General features: G+C 39.8%; 1 protein-coding gene across 1 annotated transcript; it reads right to left on the bottom strand.

Moving 5' to 3' along the window:
• Positions 1-1,187: 1,187 nt before the first annotated feature.
• ipo7 (importin 7) lies at positions 1,188-17,703 on the bottom strand. The gene is made up of 25 exons (XM_029458374.1): positions 17,566-17,703; positions 15,153-15,234; positions 12,086-12,239; positions 11,351-11,509; positions 11,089-11,245; positions 10,653-10,742; positions 10,460-10,554; positions 10,281-10,365; positions 10,033-10,167; positions 9,382-9,481; positions 9,213-9,289; positions 8,953-9,069; positions 8,445-8,534; positions 8,077-8,242; positions 7,804-7,964; positions 7,190-7,318; positions 6,308-6,374; positions 6,054-6,179; positions 5,784-5,881; positions 5,578-5,673; positions 5,181-5,401; positions 4,187-4,395; positions 3,533-3,739; positions 3,319-3,435; positions 1,188-2,269 (listed from the first exon to the last, which is right to left on the bottom strand). The coding sequence occupies exons 1-25, from the start codon at positions 17,647-17,649 to the stop codon at positions 2,172-2,174; spliced, it is 3,120 nt and encodes a 1,039-aa protein (XP_029314234.1). The 5' UTR covers positions 17,650-17,703; the 3' UTR covers positions 1,188-2,171.
• Between the last annotated feature and the right edge of the window lie 1,183 nt (positions 17,704-18,886).

Below are 18,886 nucleotides of genomic sequence, written 5' to 3'. Positions count from 1 at the left end.
GCACAATATACCTTATATACCTAATTACCTATACCTGGTAATGAATGCACATCATGCGTTAAAGTTCACCAAAGATTGCTACAAATGTAATCACTGCTATCGGTCCCGCTTGAAGCCATGCAAACAGGCTGGAACTATAGAGCGCTACATGAGCCACGTGACCGACAGATCAAGCAGTGTCGTAATTCTCTTTCAACTGCACGGAGTTAAACCACACAGCTGTACACGAAGGGAACTAAACGAGCTCCACCATTGCCAGCTGCAACGTGATTACTTTTAGTAATTTAAGTATATTTCAGTTGTAATACTCTTGTAGTTTTACTTAAGTGAGATTTGATATGCAAAGCTTTAACTTCTAACAGTTTTTTAGTAGTGTTAACAGATCAAAACACATTCCTATAGGAATATACACCGAATATAACTGAAATAATGGTCTTAAAACTATACTTTGGTTTAAACCAATATCCCAAGATTTGTTTATATAGCAGGATCCCCCTTAAGGCATGTCAGCAGATATTTTTAGTGGTGAATATTCCCAAACAGTTTGGTGATGGGACACACAGCACTTTTTGACTTCAGGAAAAGCACAAGTGCTATTTACACATGTGCTTTTCCTAGTGATATGTACAGCTTTATTATATCATTATAGGCATCACTTTTCCTGAATTTACTTATTTTTGGATTTACGTATTATATCTATGAATGTGTACTTTGTTTTTCTTCCCATATTGTTACTGTAAGTGCTCTACAGCCCTCTGCAAATGGCCACCCCAGGGACAACAAGTATTTTGCATTTAATTCAAAAGGTCTTCTTTGAAAAAAAGGCCTATTCAGCCTGGTTTGTGGTCTTAATCCAAAACTGCAGTGCTGTTGTATAATTTGTGTCAGTACTTGTGTCTTTCTACATGTTGTGAATTGAGACATTCTTTTTCAAAGGGATTCTTTGATTAGGTTTTTGCTTCAGGGCTCCTCTGTTGAGGGGCCAACACATCTCATGTCTAGCTTGCTTACAAATACAGCGCAAGACAACGTAAATAGACAAAACAAGCCACAAATGACTGCAATTCTGTGATCACAGAGAACTTCACCCTGGTGGACAATCTGAAAGAAAGCTAATTAACCAATTACTTATAAAACAAATCAGGAAACCACATGCGTCTGTATAAGGAAACACTCGGGGCCATGAATTCCCTTAATTTTTTTTTCTTTTTCTTTTTTAATATGTTGTTGTATATATAGATGGTTTATCCATACACCAACCAAAAGCTTGAGACCTTCACGATAAGTCCAATTGTACATGCTTCAATGATGTATTCAATTGTACTTTCAGTGCTCACAAACACATGTCCTGTAGCCATACTGAACACCAAGAGCATTCTCTTTTTTTCCTGAAATCAATAAGTTTCTGAGTTGCCCACTGATCCACTCTGTAACCAGATACGTGACAACCAGCCATTACAGCGGTCGCTTGCAAAGTAACAAAGTTACAGCTGTTTTCATTTTAAATAGTCTTCAATTTAAAAAATTTGCAGTCTGATACAGAAGGCTAGGAGACCTGAACAATATGAAAGTGCTAGTCATTAATTTACAGAGATCAGGCATCACATAGTGCTATGAAGTATCCAATATGCTACATATGAATACAGCTGTCAACACCTTACAAATGCCTCTGGTTGTTTTTCAAGGCTACTTGAAAAATCAATAACCTTGGCTTGTATGTACATAAACATGTGGGTTTGTTTATGCAGAAAATAACGTAGATATCACCACTACCAGAGGTATAATCTTATTACGGCCGTTTGGCCACAACAGTGATAATGAAATATTTAGTCCCATTATCAATTTCTAACTGTTAATCCCCCAAATTTGTTTAAGTGGGAAAAAAAACGAAAGAGTTGCCGCCATGGTATCCTCTCCACACTTGGGCTCCAGAAGACAACGTTGTTCAGAGCTTCTTCTCTTGCATCGTGCTCAAGTTCTTGGTTTGTTTTCCCCAGCCATTGGTTGCATTTTAGTTGCTTTCCCACATCTTCTGGTGCAATTTCCCATTTGACAGATTGAAGAATGACTGAGAAGAACCAGTTCTGGAACCACTACTTAAGGGAACAACACAAGCTTTTTTTCACTTCACTACAATCAGTCACAGAGTAATAAAAAGTAGAACGGATGACTCAATTCATTCCTGGAGCAGTGCCTCCAAAGTTGAAAGTAGATGGCACCACTGGCGCTGTGAACTTGTATCCACCGTGTTTCTCGATCATCTTGGATTCTGTAATAAAGATAATAAGCAACAGTGCATAAAAATCACAAGCGTGAGGAAAATAAAAAAGTTGTTTCCTGAGGTGAAGTGTTGTTCACTGTTCATATTAACACTGCTGGTGCTAGACCGCAGGAAGTCCAGGACCATTATCTTGTCATTTGAAGAATAAGGTAACATTATTTTCCTGCATCTCTGGGTGCTTTTCAATACGCTAACTTATGCTTCCTAGCGTCCTCTCTCCTCCTGTGACCCAGAAATTGTTCCCCCCTGCGCTTCCATTCCCTTAAATGCACATTCGAGGAGCGAGAAGGCTTCTGGAGGAGCTGAGATCGAAGAAACACAGATGTATCCTACGCGGCGAGACGTATAAAAGTCACATCTCCACATGCAACACAGCTGTGCAGCAAGTAACTGATGTCACTTAAGACTGACGCTAGAGGCTCCTTGTGGACTGGATGAATTGTGGATTTGGACATCCCTCAGCACTCAGACTTCCCAGGAACACGCCCGCAAAGTCTGCAAGTGTGGTGAACTCCGGACATTTGGATTCAGCCAGAGGTGGTGAACAACAGACTTGAACACTGCGGTATATAGTCCGCCCCCCTAAACCCCAAAGCCACCACTTGGCTCACAAGCATTGACAGAAGACATGCAGGCAGGAGGCTTCGCAATATATTGGAACAATACAACCGAGCTAGGATTACAACACACATTTATTATTTTCTTTATGGAGGTGAAAATGATTTTTTATTTTATTTAAATAAATCATCCCAGTCTTGTAAATTAAAAAAAGTGCAATAAGGCAGTTGATTGTAACGTGCTAGACTGTAATTAGATGGAGGCTATGAATACTAGTCCTTTTTATTCCAAGTCAATGTATAGATAAAATGGCATTTGTAATAACGTTTAGAATTTCTTTTGAATGAAAAAGCAACAAAATCAATAACAAAAAAGCAGGAAATAGTAGCATGTAAAAACAAATTTGCTTTATTGTCAGACTGAAGTGCCGCATCAGAGTTTAATTGGCAATTTGCTTTGCAGTCTCAGCAGGCGCTCACCATGTGCTGCCCGTCTCTGGTCTGCAAGTGTGCCAATGTCCTGAAGGTGTTTGCCCTGATCCTCGTCAAGGGCCTGCGTTAGTGCCTGGTACCATGCGGGGTCACGGCTCTGGATATCTGCATCACAGTAAAGTGAGATTAGTGATTTGCTTAACTTAAATATTTAGTTTGGATTTGATTTGCAAGAGTTATGAACAACAGGTTGTCGTCTTACTCTGTAGTATGGCTTTGAAGATCTGATATTCGTCCACTAAGTTGTCTTCATCATCTACAGATGTAGTGTAGCCCTCAAGTGCTGTCTCCTCAGCATCGTCCTCTTCCCAGTCTTCATCGTCTCCGTCCTCTCCCGCCTGCTTCGCCAGCATCTCCAGGTACTCCTGGCCTTCCTCATCAATGTCATCCTCGTCACTACCCAGCTCAGCTACATGCATTCAGAGAAGTTCAGAGAACACTATTTAGCATCACTTAATACACTTCACTCATCTGGCTGAGTAATACCAACTTGGCTGATGAAACACTGAATACAGCATACCAAGGTTGCCACACTTTCCTAAACATCAAATTCCAGGACTTGCCAGTCCCAATTCCCTCAAATTCAAGAACCCAACAGGGCATAGTTTCAGACACAGATCAAGGTTAACCACCGTTTCAACAGTGAGAAGTTGAATAAAGAGAACTAGCAGGTTTTACAGAACCTCACAGCCAGCAGTTAAAACAATGACGCAACTACGGGAGACAAAGTAAATCTTTTCTCATCCTTGCACAAAATATATAAATTCAAGCACTTTCAATGACCCATGTCTATTCTTTGATATTTTTTCCTCAATTTCAAAAACTTAAGGACGCCTGGGAATACTAATTGGCTTACCGTTGTCGTCCTCTTCGTCCCCATCTTCATCATCATCATCCTCGTCATTCTCATGCTCTGCTCGACAGGCGTACGCCCTCTTGAGGCCGTTGAACAGCAGGATTGCTGCTGGAATAAGCTGGACGGCCACCTGGTTGACCACCTGAGGCCTGTGCTCGAGATCAATGAGAGCACAAATTCCGAGAATGCACATCTTCCTGTCGTGGAGGCTGTGAGGGGATCACAGGGAGCACAATTTATTTTTTAATGAAAATTCTGATAACAGTTCTGAAAATACAGTCACTAGTTGATTGAACACTTACTACATAAATCCAATACTCTGGGTTTCTTTGGATGCTGGCTATAGTAGATAAGTAGCTTAAAGACATCATTTTGAGCTCTAGAGATCAGCATTAGTCATCCAAATTAAAGCTCAATTGCAATGAGATTATTAATAGATGCAGCCATAGTTCATACATTTGACGCATTTAAAGAATGAAATTGAATATGAATAGTGCCTGCAGTCAATACCAGTCTCAAGACATTTATTGTGAGATTTACAAAAAGTCAGGACCAGGTGTACAATAGTGTAGGCGATATGCTCAAAATCTTCTATCATGGCATGTCATTTTATAAAACGGTAACTATAAATCACAATACAGTAATTGTTTCGTAAATGCAATTAAGAATTGGTTTAAAATACTCATACCACTCATACTTAATCACATTGAATGCAAACAAACAAAAACAACTGCCTCATATTAGACACTTACACCAACACCCAAAACTAAACCAAACTAAATTCACTCTTCCCAGCCATGTCAGCCCAAATCACATTACCCTGCGAGGCAGTGGGATTCACCAGATGACTATAATCACGTGAGAATAGCTACTGTGATGGGAATGGTATTGCTAAATCTATACCGGTGGACACATTTCTACCGTCACACGGAAGATATCGTCATATCTCCCACAACGTCACTATGGTGCTAATTAACACTCATGAACCTCTTACCCAAGGAAGCAGTCGACATCTTTGAGCCACTGGGTTATGAAGTGGTTCGTGATAGGCTCAGTGTTGTTTGGAAAGCGTAGGTTTTCCAAAGTGTTGAGGAGAAGTGGGGGGCTGTAGTAAAGTGCAGCGATGGCCACCTGCAGGCACATAGTCCTCAGCTCGCTGGTCTTCACCTCCCGCGTCAGACGCTCCAATGCAGCAGCCACAAACAAGGGCACAACCTGCAACAACAGTAAGTTAATCTTTAATAGAGGAAAAATGGTTCATTACAAATTTTATTAATACAAAAATTAGAAATCATATTATCGGGAGTGAATGCATCCGGTGCAGCTTAAAGCCTCTATAGAGGTTTTTCTTCAACTCACAAGTTTGAGGTATGAATTTGTTAGATACTGACCTGGTCAATGCCACGACCTTTGCACTGCAGAATGATCACTTCCAGCAGCTTGGCTGCATGGCACTCTGGGTCCTCGCCTGGATCGCCTGTCAGGACCTGTGTGAGGTGACAGGCTCAGGTCAACCTCTTAATAATCACCAGTCACCACAAATAGTTAGATTGAAAACAGTCCGTTAGATGATGCATGAACAACTCCACCATTTTACCTTCTTGCACATGCTATAGATGATCTCCAGGTATTTGGTGTCAGATAAGAGGGTATCTGTGTCAACTGTGACATAGTTGTGAAGAAGAGGCATCATATCTGAAACACATTTATACACCACAGATGAGCTCACTTTTCCCTCTAAACTCTGAAATAATAAAACTACAAAACCATTGATGCAAATTCTTTCCATCGGTGTTTTCCATCAATCAGAAATTATTTATTTGTTTTTGCATTTCAGAAAATGCTTGGTTCTTAGCCAACCACATACCTGTGAAGTAGTCGAATCCATCTTGCTGAAAGACTTCATACACCAGTGGAAGAAGCTGCCACATCTGTGCAGACACCTGCTGGCAGGTAAGGCTGTGAGCCAATGACAGGATCTCCTCGTAGAACTCTGGGAAAAGAAGGAGAAGTGAGTCCCTGGAGGTAAATATAGCCTGTTTATCATCAATAGATAATCTCTTAGGCAGGCAAAGTGCAACATGCAGGCGGAATGTGGAAGCACAGGAAGGACCGGCTTACCCAGTACATGTTGCTGCAGCACAGTGCCGATCACCTGCAGGCAGATGCCCTCCAGCTGCTGGGTGATCTAATAAAATACAGAAGATAAAGCTGCTGTGATCAAATGTTTTTATAGTTTCATCTCAACAATAGAGTAAAACAATGAGTCACACATTTTACTCCAATTGTGTATAATAATGATATCCATTTTGTCACCACATGCAGTTGTTTTGCATGTATGGATGTCCTGTTGATGAACTCTGAAGCATAACGTTGTGTTTAGCTGTCAACTAGCATGTTGAACAGAAGCATTCACTCTGTTAACTCAGACGGAGAGGGGAGAATTTTACTATATTGGTTAAAGAATTTGCTAAACATGTGTATTCCTAATTTAGACCATTTCTAGTAAAGATCAACAGTTCTTACTGCATTGAAAACATGATCAAATCAGTCTAAAGTATGGAACAACCTATGAATTTAATAAATGAGTTTACTAGAAGCATGAGGATAATATTTTTCATCATTCCAATTCTTTGTAGCAGTGACATACACGGACCATCGCTGAAACCTGAACTGTTGTGAAATAGGAAAACGTCAGTGTAAAGCGATGCTTGGTCAAATCTAATGGCTCCTTGGCTTCAAGCACCGGCAGTCCTATGTTTCAGCAGACATGGTGGCAGCGTGCCCCGGCACTATTTCTAGCGTCTGCCTCAGCCTCTGAGTCATTTTGAACACGGTGAGAACACAGTGTGTTCCCAGTAGTTGGTGGGTGGCTGAAGTGTGTTGGCAGGAACGCTACAGCAGACCAGATCTGCTTCTGCAGAGGAAGTGGCACCGAGATGAGTCTGCAGTGTGTGTGTGTGTGTGTGTGTGGGCAGGGTGCTTAGGGGCTTTGCTGCTAACCTCTTTGTGGTCCTCCACCACACTTAGCAATGTGTCAATGGTGTTGAGGATGCCCATGGCTGTCACTGCCTTGTCATCTCCTCCCTCCTCATCAGGGCCCGTCTGAATCACCTGGTTGAACGTCATAGCCTGACAAAGAACGAACGCAGAGATCATTATAATTGTGTCTGTGGACTTTTAGTATTTATACATTTCACCATACAGCAGAAGGTCTGAATGATTTCTCATCTCATTATTAAATAAAAGACAAACAATCTGATCATAGCCTTTTCTTAAAAGCAACATACATGATATGCATGCAACGTCACCATAAGTGAGACAATTTGAATCCTGGCACTTTAACTTGGATATGCAGTTGCCATTAATGGATACAAATCAAATCATTGTTTCTTATTGAATTACTCAGGGAGTGACTTGTATCTTGGTTGCCTGGTTGCTTACGCTTGAGTCCATTTTTCTTGCACGTAGTAGGATTAATTTTCAATCTTTGTTTTACTCTTGGAATGGCAGCTCTCTTACTAATTTACAGCCATAGGGGAGTTTATTAAGCCACTCAGCGATGGCATTATTTGAAATGACGACATCACCATGGCCTCTTTACTGATTGCACTTACCAAGTGCTGCGTCATCTCCACTGCAATTGGAGTCACCTCCTCGCTGTATTCACAGATCATCTTCTGTATGACATTGGTGAGGTCATCATTCTCCGTCTCCCTGACGATGTGCAGGAGTGCCTGCATCACTGGCCGGATGAAGGGAGTGATGTATTCTTTGGCTGAAGAATACAGCACACGAGTTTAGACACTCAAAAAAAAAAAACTAATAAGCTTAAAATAAAAATGATGGGAAGTCAGTAAAACAATGGCTGTATGTCTTCACTTGCTCACCTTTCTCCTGGTTGCTGATGAGAACCTGCAGGGCAATCGCAGCCTCCACCTTAACTGGCATCTCATTGTCATTGATTAGACAAAGGCGAGTCAACTCAAGAGCCGTCTGCAGGTTCTGGTCACTCTTAAACTTCACCTCACAGAAGTAATGCAGCACCCAGCAGGCCTGTGTGAAAACAGAGGTTGAGAAAAAGTGGCAGAACACATTACACGTGTGTGCGTGTGTGTGTGTGTGTGTGTGTGTGTGAATAATAAACAAAATCAATGTTCTGAGCCAATATACCAAACTTGTGATAATTCAAAGCAATCTTCTTCAGTAATGTTAACACACAAGTCTTAGGTCTGCCAGTTGGGAACTGGTCACTTACTCTGGCTCTCATGTAGCCCAGTTCACTGCGGAACAGGGGGAAGACGTGATTCTGCAGCATGAACTCCATCTGGTCCTTATAAATCTTTTTCTGTGTAGAGAAAGAAAAACTGTCAAGTTTCACAAGGCAGTCAAACAACACTTATCCTGTACATTTAGCATTTGTAACAAAAGACCCATCTATGACTTCTTTGAAACTTTCTAGAAATTGGCTTTTCAGATTGAATTTGGGCAAATTGGTGCAACTCTGCGTATCAGCATTTAAATATTTGCTCCACAGCTATGAAATATATTAAACTTGATGATTTCTATGGCCTGTCACGCCACAACCAAGATGACACAATAACTAGCAAAATAGCAAAAATACACTTCCCTCTCTCCTCCTGATTTCTACACTGTCCTCTATCAAAGAATCGCTGTCAAATAGGAGAAAATGTCTTTTAATCTGCGAGTATAAAAGAAGAATTGTGAAAGGAGAAGAAGGGCCAACAAGCCAGCTGAGAGTTTACCTTCAGCAGGATTTCAGCCAAAGAGCCAATCATGTGGAGGGCACCATCCTTTTTCCTCGGGTCAGTGGCGGGATCGGTGAGAATCTGGTAGCAGAAGCCCATAGTCTTTTGCAGCACCTAAACAGAGCAAGAACACACCGGATAAGGCTTCATTACATATGAATTGTACAGAGGCAGAATCTGTTTGCGTTTTCCATTATGGGAACTGACCATAAATCAAAGCCTAAAAGGAAATTAACCACTAAATAATTTTAACTCACCTCTTTCCTCTTGTTGCAGGCAGTGAAGAGGAGTGTCTGGGCTGCTGTTGTTGGAGAGATGAAGTCCTCAAATACGTCTAAGGGGGACAACAGAGATCGGATAAATGATTAGTCATCACCGGTGAACAGGAATCCTCTCAGATTACAAGCACAGACTTTCTCTGCTTACCAAACTTCATGCGGATGTACTCGTATGGATCCTCCTGCCACAGTTCCTCATCGCTGTCTGTGTAACACATGAGGGGGAAGACCACATCCTGAATGATGCCCTGAAAAACAAAATAAAATGTCACAAGTGTCTTCTGTTGGCTGGACCAGTAAAGATTGGCAGTGCTTTAGCTTCTACCGGTTACAACCAAAACAAAGTTTCACAATGTTGTTACTACACAACTAACATCCAAGACATGTCATTTACTGCATTATGAAATGTTTACTGGATATTCAGTGTTGAAATGTAGCCACGCACATTTACTTCAGTACTGCATTTAAGTACAAATTTGAGGTACTTTAACAAGCCTTCTCTTCTTAGCTACCGTTATCAGCAGAGTAATCCATAATGAAAATAACCATTCGTTTCAGTTCTATACAAAATAGTTAAAGCAGGAGTAATAATATTCTTAATGAAATAAAATGTAATAGTACAACAGTAATATGAATAATCTTTCAAGTACTTTTACTTTAAAATACATTTTCCTGATTATACTTACATACCTTTACTTAAGTAACATCTCAATGCAGGCCTTTTAATTACATTGAGGTATTAGTACTTTTACTAAAGTAAAGGATCTGAATACTTCTCGACCACATTGTGTATTTGTACCTGGATGTGTGGTTTGAGGTTTCTCCACGTCAGAGCATGTGCTATGCCCTGGTTGATGTAGTTGAGTGTCTGTTGGAGAACTCTGGGAGCCACGTATTGCTTTTCCTTGTACTGGTATAAGACTTTCAGCAGCACCTAGTAGACAGATGTACAAAGAAAATTTATTATTTGGGAGGTACACTTCAAAGTCACAAAGTGCAGTCTGACTGGAGAGCTGCTGTTTACATTACGCCTTCTGAACTTCTTACCTGCTGAGCAGGAACTGCATATTCCTTGAGGAAAAGTTCAGCAAACTCTGCGTACTCTTTGGTTGTGTTGCCTGGGCTTCCATATCTGCGAAGACGTTATAATATAGTGGATGTTATTGTTAAACGTGTTTGAACAATTTTTTTAAAAGACGTTTAGGGTACAATTAATGGATTTTTACCTCTCAAAAAGCCGAGCCAAGATGTGAAGGGCCCACTTCTTACATTTCCACCATGGCAGCTCAGGCCGCTCATCCTCATCTATCTGCATCGTCTCCTGCACAGACCAAATACTGTCAGCTTGTGGGGAAAGCGAACAATTTTAAGGAGTTACTGACAATATTAGTGCGGTATGTATTCATTTTGTCTCCTCACCGGAGGCACATCTCTATCCACTACTGTCTTCAGGATCTCCATCCACTCTGTCAGGTTCTGTCGGTTGATGAGTTCCAAGGGGAGATTGTACTGTGGAGACGAACCACAGGGAGTCAGTTTCACCTCAACTCAATGACTAAATCATACTCTGAGAACAGAATGAAATAACAATTTCAATGAACCCAATATTATTTTCACTATTGTTTTGAACACAATTTTAAGTGAGAGAGAGACAGAGAGATATTAGGGCTGTCAAGCGATTACAAAAATTAATCCAATTAATTACAAGCTTTTAGATTAATTAATCACATATATCAATATTTGCTGTGAGAACTCCGTGCAACGACCACTATTATTTCTTAAGAAAAACACAAAGAAGTGGTAATTCTCTTATTAACCCCAGTTAAAGAGAAGATGTTAGGGGCTGTGGCATTACCTGGAAGAGGGCATAAAGGATTTTGAAGATCTGTTTCTGTATGAGGACAGAGTCACTGGAGTGGTCCGGGAGCAGCTGGATAAAGCGTTCTTTCATCATGGGCATGAAGATGTGCATGGCAGCCACCAGAGGTTGACGTTCTTCTGGTTTCTTATATCTGTTTCACACACACATCACCGTTACATCAGCGACAAGCACACTGTCAGCCCCATGTCATGCATTATAATAAGATATAAAATGAAGATTGAGAACCCTTACTTACTCGTAGTTTTTGACAAGCTGGTAAAGGCAGAGCAAGATGCCCAGCCATCCTGCACTGTTGTCTGACTGCAGGTAGAAGCCGATCTTATCCACAATGGTCGTCCACTTCCCGGGGTAGTCATGCTTGATCATGTGGTGGATACATGTTGTCAACTGGACCCTGTAGGGTTCAAAAGTACAGTTTTAGATTGGGTGGTTGGTTTAAAAAGTGATAGAATACTATAGTCTAGTGCAGGGGTGGCCAACCCGTGCGGCTCTTTGCCCAGTTTCATGCGGCTCTTCAGTTCATATGGAGTTTTATTTGTGTGTACTTGTGTCAGTATGAGAGCATGACAGCACATCTAATCTTGATGTGGCCCAAGAGCCAATCACAAAAATGCCTGCGATGCAGTGAACCAATCACCTTCGAGGGGGGGGAAACCTATCGTTGAGTAAACACTATATGACCATCTGAGTTCAATATTATAGTATGTGACATGTACAATAAATCTGTCTGAGCAGAGTGTCAGTGTGTCTTTGGGAGGGAGGGTCTTTGAGTGAGAGTGTATGTAAAGTTTTTGATTTTCACTGTTGTCTGTGTGAGAGAGAGGGAAGGAAGAGAGTGAGGCAGCACAGAGAAAGGCTGAGAACAAAAGAGAGAAGGAGAGGGGGGGGGGGGGATAGGAGACACTGGGAGGAAACATGGACGGACGACAAAATCTCCTCTCTACTCAGCCAGCAGGGTGTTTGAGATTACCTGATGCGCTCAGGAGAGTGGATGATGGCCTCCACTATGTTGTCTCGAATGAATAGCCTGTCCTCGTCTGGGATGTTTTTGACAGGAGTCTCTGTGGCTGAACCGTCGCCATCACTCCAGTGCTGGGTTATCATGTTCTTTAGGTAAATCACACCTGAGGGACAGAGAGAGAAAACACAATGTCAGCCCTTTAACAGCAAGACATGCATGGATGCTGACAAACATCCCTAGAATGCTGAAATATTTTTGAGATATTTGCCACTTACACCAACACCTAGTGTTTGGTCAAATTGATTATTAATGAAACCATTAGGCTGTACAAGTTGGAGAACGTCACATGACCAAGTAGCCTTACCTACATTTTATGACCCAAATAAAAAACACATTTGTGTATATTATTTTTTATTGTTCTATTAAATCAAATTGATTTAAAGTTTGATAAATCAAGAAGAGCCCTCAAACTTTGACAATTACAAACATTCAGCTCTCCAGCTCTATAAAACAAATACCAAAATCTAAAAGTTATTTATACTCCTGAGAAGCAGTTTGCAGATAAACTAAAAAGTTACTTTTTATTTTAATTCACTTGGTGCACAACCTCATGCAAGTCCCAAATGTGCACCCTTCATATTGACTGCATTTACATCATCATGACTGTGCACCTAAAGCCAAAGGCGCAGAAATGAATTCTTCCATCTGCAGTTCAGTAGTTTTGAATGTGGCACAAGGGTGTCAGCTGGGTTCACATCTACAATGTGGGGCCCCGCTCTGAGTTCAGTGGCTCGCAGGGAGAGGAATCTGAGGGAGTGGAGAAGTGAGGGCTGGGAGGCGGACGTCAGACTGCTGACACAAATGTCTACACCGCTGGCGAGGCAATCATAATCCAGCCTATCAATGCTGACAGGGTATAAAGCCCCTACCCTCCGCCAATGCCCCACCAAACTACACCGTCACCATACACTGCAAAGCCACTAACAATCTGTCATAAGTTAGAGTCATGGACACGAGTAAAATTATCTCTTGAAAATGTCTAGCTGAATGAAACCACTTCAAGCTTGACAAAAAAAATTGAAAATGGCAAATTAAACAGGAATTGGAGCTTAAAAATATGGTGAAATAACAACTTCAGGCATAACCATGGTGTCTATTAAACTTAGCTATTCCTATAACATCACAGCTAAACAATTTAATTGTGTTTAACTTCAGCTCCAGTCCAAGCAGGAACATATTGATTTTCATATTAGGTAAGACTGATTGGTACCATGCCGAGTATGACTGCCCCCCCAACCCTCACCCTGCCTCAAAATTCTCAATCAACCCTGGTAGCTGTGCTTTGCATGCCAACTTTTTTTTTTTTTTTTTTTTTTTTTTTTTTTTTTTTTTTTAAAGGTGAAGGTTCTTTCTGCTACCACATGAATACAATTGAGATGGATGTCATTTAATTTGTGGTCCTCAAAGAAAAAACTGGCCATGTTATTATTTAATGCTTTGACCACCACAGACAAAATGTAACTACTGTTCTCGTCGGTTGGCAGCAGAAATTTCAGAAGCAGAGATCTCAAAAACTCACCACATACTGTTCATGCTGCCAATACTAATTCAAAAACAACTCAAACCCACATTCAATCGTGCAGCCTGTTTAAAAACAACGATTGAGGAATTCGATCAATCTATTCACTGAAAATTATGTAATAACTGCCAATCAAATAAAGTATTGTTTATAAAATAAATAAATAAAAAGCAGTGACAGCCCTTTTATTGTGGCCCACCTACGAACATCAAGCCAGACAGGAGCTAAATGAATAACAATCTGACCAACATCAGTGTATTGACTAAGACCCAATACAATAAGTTAAGACAATGTACATTTGTAATCAGCTTAACTTGTGATATTATTCAGACAGCTTCTGTGCAGTCTGGAGGAGCAGCTCCTCCTCTATTCTGCTTTAAACACTGTCAGAATTCTTTCCGACAGCTGGAAAAGTATTTATTACACTAAAGCACAGCTCTATAACAGCGTATTTGCGAGAACAGCTATGAATACTTGAGGAAGTGCACACACACAGATTCAGATCCTATCTGCGTACATTTTGTAACAACTTCGGTCAAGATTTTAACTTTAAACATTGAATTTAACCTCCATTGACACCTTCCTCACAGAGCAGCATTTGACTGAAGCAAAACAAGCTATATTTAACCAACTCCACGTGTCCACTGCTCTTCAGCGTGGCACTTTAGCCTCACAAAAACACAAGTGTGAATCATGTAACATCGCTAAATGATCTTTCAGAAACTATTATATAAGTGACTGTTTATCTTGGGATCATGGAGAATAGCTACACTATTCGTCATATAATAAAATGGGACAAAATTGGAGTCAGATGCAGGATAAAGTGGTAAGTCACACAGTGCCAGAGTGTTTTGTTGAACTTTTGTAGATCCAGTTGACACAAGAGGGGGAACAGACTGTTTGTCATAACATTGTTTTAAAAATAACACTACCTTTCTTGACATAACACTGAAAAAATAAAATTTCCTAAGCAGGAGTTATTTTGAAAGTAATTTTTTTTTTGTAGGGTCAAGAGTTTTAAACTGAATAAAATTGAAAGTAAAAATGTTCTTACTTGGTGGAGTATTCATCCAGATTCACCAGCTATTAATTATATAATGTTTTTGTCTAAAAATCCAATTTTGTTTATTATTTGGGGAATTAATCTCAATGTAACATGAAGGTTGAAAAGGCTAAATTTACCACATTACTTTAACCCAATTATAATTATGAAGTAAAAAAGGTAAACTTTATTTGTATCAACTTTTATTTTCCTTATATAATGTTTTTTGCACTTTAACCCTAACCCAGTTATGTTGAATCTCCACCTCAAGGCATCGCTCACCCATCTCCGATTACACAGATCAGTCGACTCTAAATATGTGCTGGTCCCACTCCTTAGGAGAGTGATTGGTTTAACATGAATAACATATGTAGTCCCGATTGTATGCTCAGTCTAGTTTTATATAAAGATTCACGACTACAAAACTAGTTTTACATATCAAAAGTTAGACTCACCTGCTTGCCTGACAGGCAAATCCAGCTGATCAGACATGGTGACACGCAGCAGAGTGGACACAAAGTTTACCTGGGTGTGACCCTGAAAGTCAAAATTGAGAACAGAATGTAAACAGACATTCGGAATATCATTTTTCATAAGGTTATGTATGAAGTAAGTTGCATATTATTTTGCATGAACCCTACAGTTCTTAGGTTTTCTACTGTAATATGCTGTTGTGATATCACAGTGTCTTTAAACTACTAGGGAAATATGCTCCATCATAAGGAGCTTGGGAGGTTGTATTTGTGACATAGCAAGTCCAGCACACATTGCGTTTGGCATAAAGGTGCTTTAAAAATCATACAAACATTTTTGTTAAGTGACCGACAACCAACACGGATATTGCACTATTACCTTTTGAAATTAAATAATTTTGTGCTGTTGCATTTTTACAAATCAAAGAAAACCGATGGGATCTGTCTTTCCTTTTTTTAAACAGCATACTCACAACTCTGTCAGCTGTCAGAAAAGTACTCTCCATTTACTCTTAAAACAAACTTGTGGTGGATACCATGTCAGAGAGTCAAATTAACTATTCTCATGTAAATGTAAATTAACCAGCTGTGATCCAGAGCAGTGCAGGTCTTTTTTACATGAATGATCTTTGACATTACAAATCCAAGTCAATGTTCTAATACGAAAGGTTTAAAAGCCATATATTTCTGGGTTATTGCCTGCTCCAGAACTAAAGCTGCAATAGGTTGGTCCCTGTGAAGTTGTAACATTGATATAATTTGAGATGGCCAAATAATTTATCAGATATTAATTAAAGTACTTTAACCACAATGCAGCTCCAATCTATCAACATATTTTTTAAATATCATGTATTGTATTCCAGCAATTTTAAAAGCCTTACTCGATTTTTATTTATCCAGCCATTTTCCACTAAAAAAAAGTCAGAGTTTATGACTAAGCAAAGCACTGCAATTAAAAACTGCACTCCACCAGACTTCCTCCAGAAGACATTATTTTTTGTTCGGTAGACAACTCAATTAACTGAATGTGTAAGAACACCCTCGAAGCTGTGCCATCACTTTCAATGCTGCATATGTGGGAGTAACAACAACCCAAGCCCCTTGCACTGCCAACAATAAACATGGAAGGGGCAAAACATACTGAACACATGTGCTTTGACTGGATTATTATCACTTCAATAGAAAACATAATAGTCCTTAGATTGTGAGTACTGTCATCCATTTCAAATGAGCTGTCAGTTACTTACAGGAGAAAGGATTTAGAAGAATGTGGAGCTTAATCACGGTATTGTGATGAGACTGTCCAATTTAGTCTCACAAACTTGGCTTGAAAACAATTTCAGCTCTTGACCTTGCATGCATTTCAACTCCATAACCAATGCAGGTAATCAAAACAAAAATCAGTGAGCTCCAAACATTACCTTGGATAAATCATATAATAAATCATGATATGAACGCTTCAAGTGTTTTAGTGTAGGACTTTGTCCATACTAACTGATAAGACATTTTTGGAAAACATTTGTAATCACTTGAGTTTAATAATTGGCCATATCATTAAAAGGTCAACGGGGAAAACATTACGGATAAGGAGAGACAACACAACTTTTTAAATAGTCCAGCTGTAGCTCCAACCAAGACAGCGTTGCTAACTTAGTTAACATTAGCTCACATGGAACTCGGCTAACGTAAAACTCAATTTATTTATATACATTTTAACAAATTAGCTAAAAAGTCACCGATCACATACTACGTGTGGCTACGGTAAGCAACAGCGAAAAGTATACTCATGTAAAATTGTATTGCGTTGTTGAAAAATGTCATCACTTTAGGGCTTGTCACAGTGACACGTGAGCAGCAGCTATGTAGCGAAGCTTATCCTACAAGTAGCCAAGTTAGCTAGCCGATATTAGCCACACAGGTTGGCATCAGTATCCTGCTGTTAAATACGCTAACTAGCACCTGCCCCACATTACATCCCACTTCATGTGTTGTTTAACACACCAGCCATATTATTCGTGTGTCGTGTCAGCTCCGAAATTAGTCAAAACTGTGCCGTAACTGTGTGTGACGAGCTAATAATTATCTCCTCAGCGGGGCTAGCTTGTTTAGCATTAGCGACACAGCTGGCTCATAATGAAGCTAACGTTGACGTTGGTTACTGGGGCACGAAATAAATAAAATACTATTGAATTCAATGGCTCTGTACTAGTGATAGGAGTGACAGTGTAAGAATCAGTATACTTGGTGAGTAACGGGATTTAACTCTTGATCTGTGTAGGTAACGGTAGCCGAGTCTGCGTGATCGCACCATCTTGATGTTGTGAACGGCCGAGGCCCGATCTGAGAGACCGCGCCACAACCTCCATCACCATTAACTGCTAATCTCAACTTTTACCTCGTTCAATTGTCTCTCCGCGGCCTCCCGCAGATTGGGATCCATCGTCCCCCGAAGGGCCTCGACCAAAGACTCAGGATCCATTGCGAAAACTCTGTTCACGGCTCGGATTTTAATATTTCAGACGTCTATCAAATCCCAGTCACTGCGCACATGGACGCACGGCTCTCCGGTTACCCGGCGCGAAAGGAAGCAGTGAATAAAGTACCCGGATAGATCAGCGCCAAATTTGTGCAAGATGAGCATCCGGCGGCGACTGCACATCTATATGGGAGTTGTAGTTTCCAGCATAACTTTAAACCTGACAATGTTATGTACAGTGATTCATAGGGAAGGTGACCCACCTACTGGCTGTCCTCATTCTATCATTTTTTATTTTTGTATTTTTGGCTCATTTTCACTATTCTTTAAATAGGCCTAATTAAAACGTTTTGATGTAATAGTAATTTCCCAGATTTGGGTTTTAAAAGTGGAAATTCCTAGGGGACAGTAACAAGTAATAAGTTTAAAAAAAAAAGGTTCTAGGCAGAGGTAAAATATGATGGAATAGATTGTATCTATATAGTTAACTATGCAGCCTATGTGTTTCTTATTAGGTTGTTATTCAAAAGAACTTAACATAAGAAAGAAATAGACATATTTTTAGATGTATGTTTGTTACAGGCGAACGGATGACTACACTTTGGAGATGATTCATATGCTCCTCTGCTAGGAGCAGGATGGAAACCTTGAATAACTATCTTTATGTTGATTGGTCGGAAGATGTTGGACAGATTACTAGCTGTAGAAGAAACATATGTATATAAAGCCTATATATGTATACTTTTTATACTTTTTATTGTTTATATTTTTATATTTCTTTTAATGTATACTTATTTAATTGTATTTTTTGGCTTGTGTATGCTTGTATATTGATATATTTACCCTATGTATCATTTATGAGTCTTGAAAATCGAATTTAAAAAGTGTAAGAAAAACAACAATGCCCAAAACGTTTTTCTGCCAAACACACTTCATGTATTCACAAACTTAACAGAGAAGTTTAAGTTCTAGCCTATATGATAGGCCTACATTTGCATTTTGTGTGTCTCATCTGATCAAAATCCATAATACGGAACTTGTAACAAACATTGATGTAAACTGACCTTCAACTAATTCCGAAAATATTAAGGTTCCTAATTAGTTGTGCGGTTTATCATTTTGTCTGTACACCTCTGTCACCATTGAGCAGCTGAAGGTTTAATAGGCCTACCTTTTGTCGAATGTTGTACTTTTTGTTAGACCCATTGTTAAATAAGGCAAAAATAATTAAGAAATAAAT

The sequence above is a fragment of the Cottoperca gobio genome, chromosome 3, assembly GCF_900634415.1.
Source record: "Cottoperca gobio chromosome 3, fCotGob3.1, whole genome shotgun sequence".
Classification (NCBI taxonomy): Eukaryota; Metazoa; Chordata; class Actinopteri; order Perciformes; family Bovichtidae; genus Cottoperca; species Cottoperca gobio.
This window is presented reverse-complemented; position numbering and strand designations above follow the sequence as displayed.

Excerpts from the sequence above, each read along its gene's own strand:
- ipo7 (XM_029458374.1), bottom strand. The coding sequence starts at position 17,649 with ATGGATCCTGAGTCTTTGGTCGAGGCCCTTCGGGGGACGATGGATCCC. Across the intron at positions 10,366-10,459 it reads TTGGCTCGGCTTTTTGAGAG|ATATGGAAGCCCAGGCAACA; the intron begins GTAAAAATCCAT and ends ACGTCTTCGCAG. Across the intron at positions 6,375-7,189 it reads TGGTGGAGGACCACAAAGAG|ATCACCCAGCAGCTGGAGGG; the intron begins GTTAGCAGCAAA and ends GTATTTTATTAG.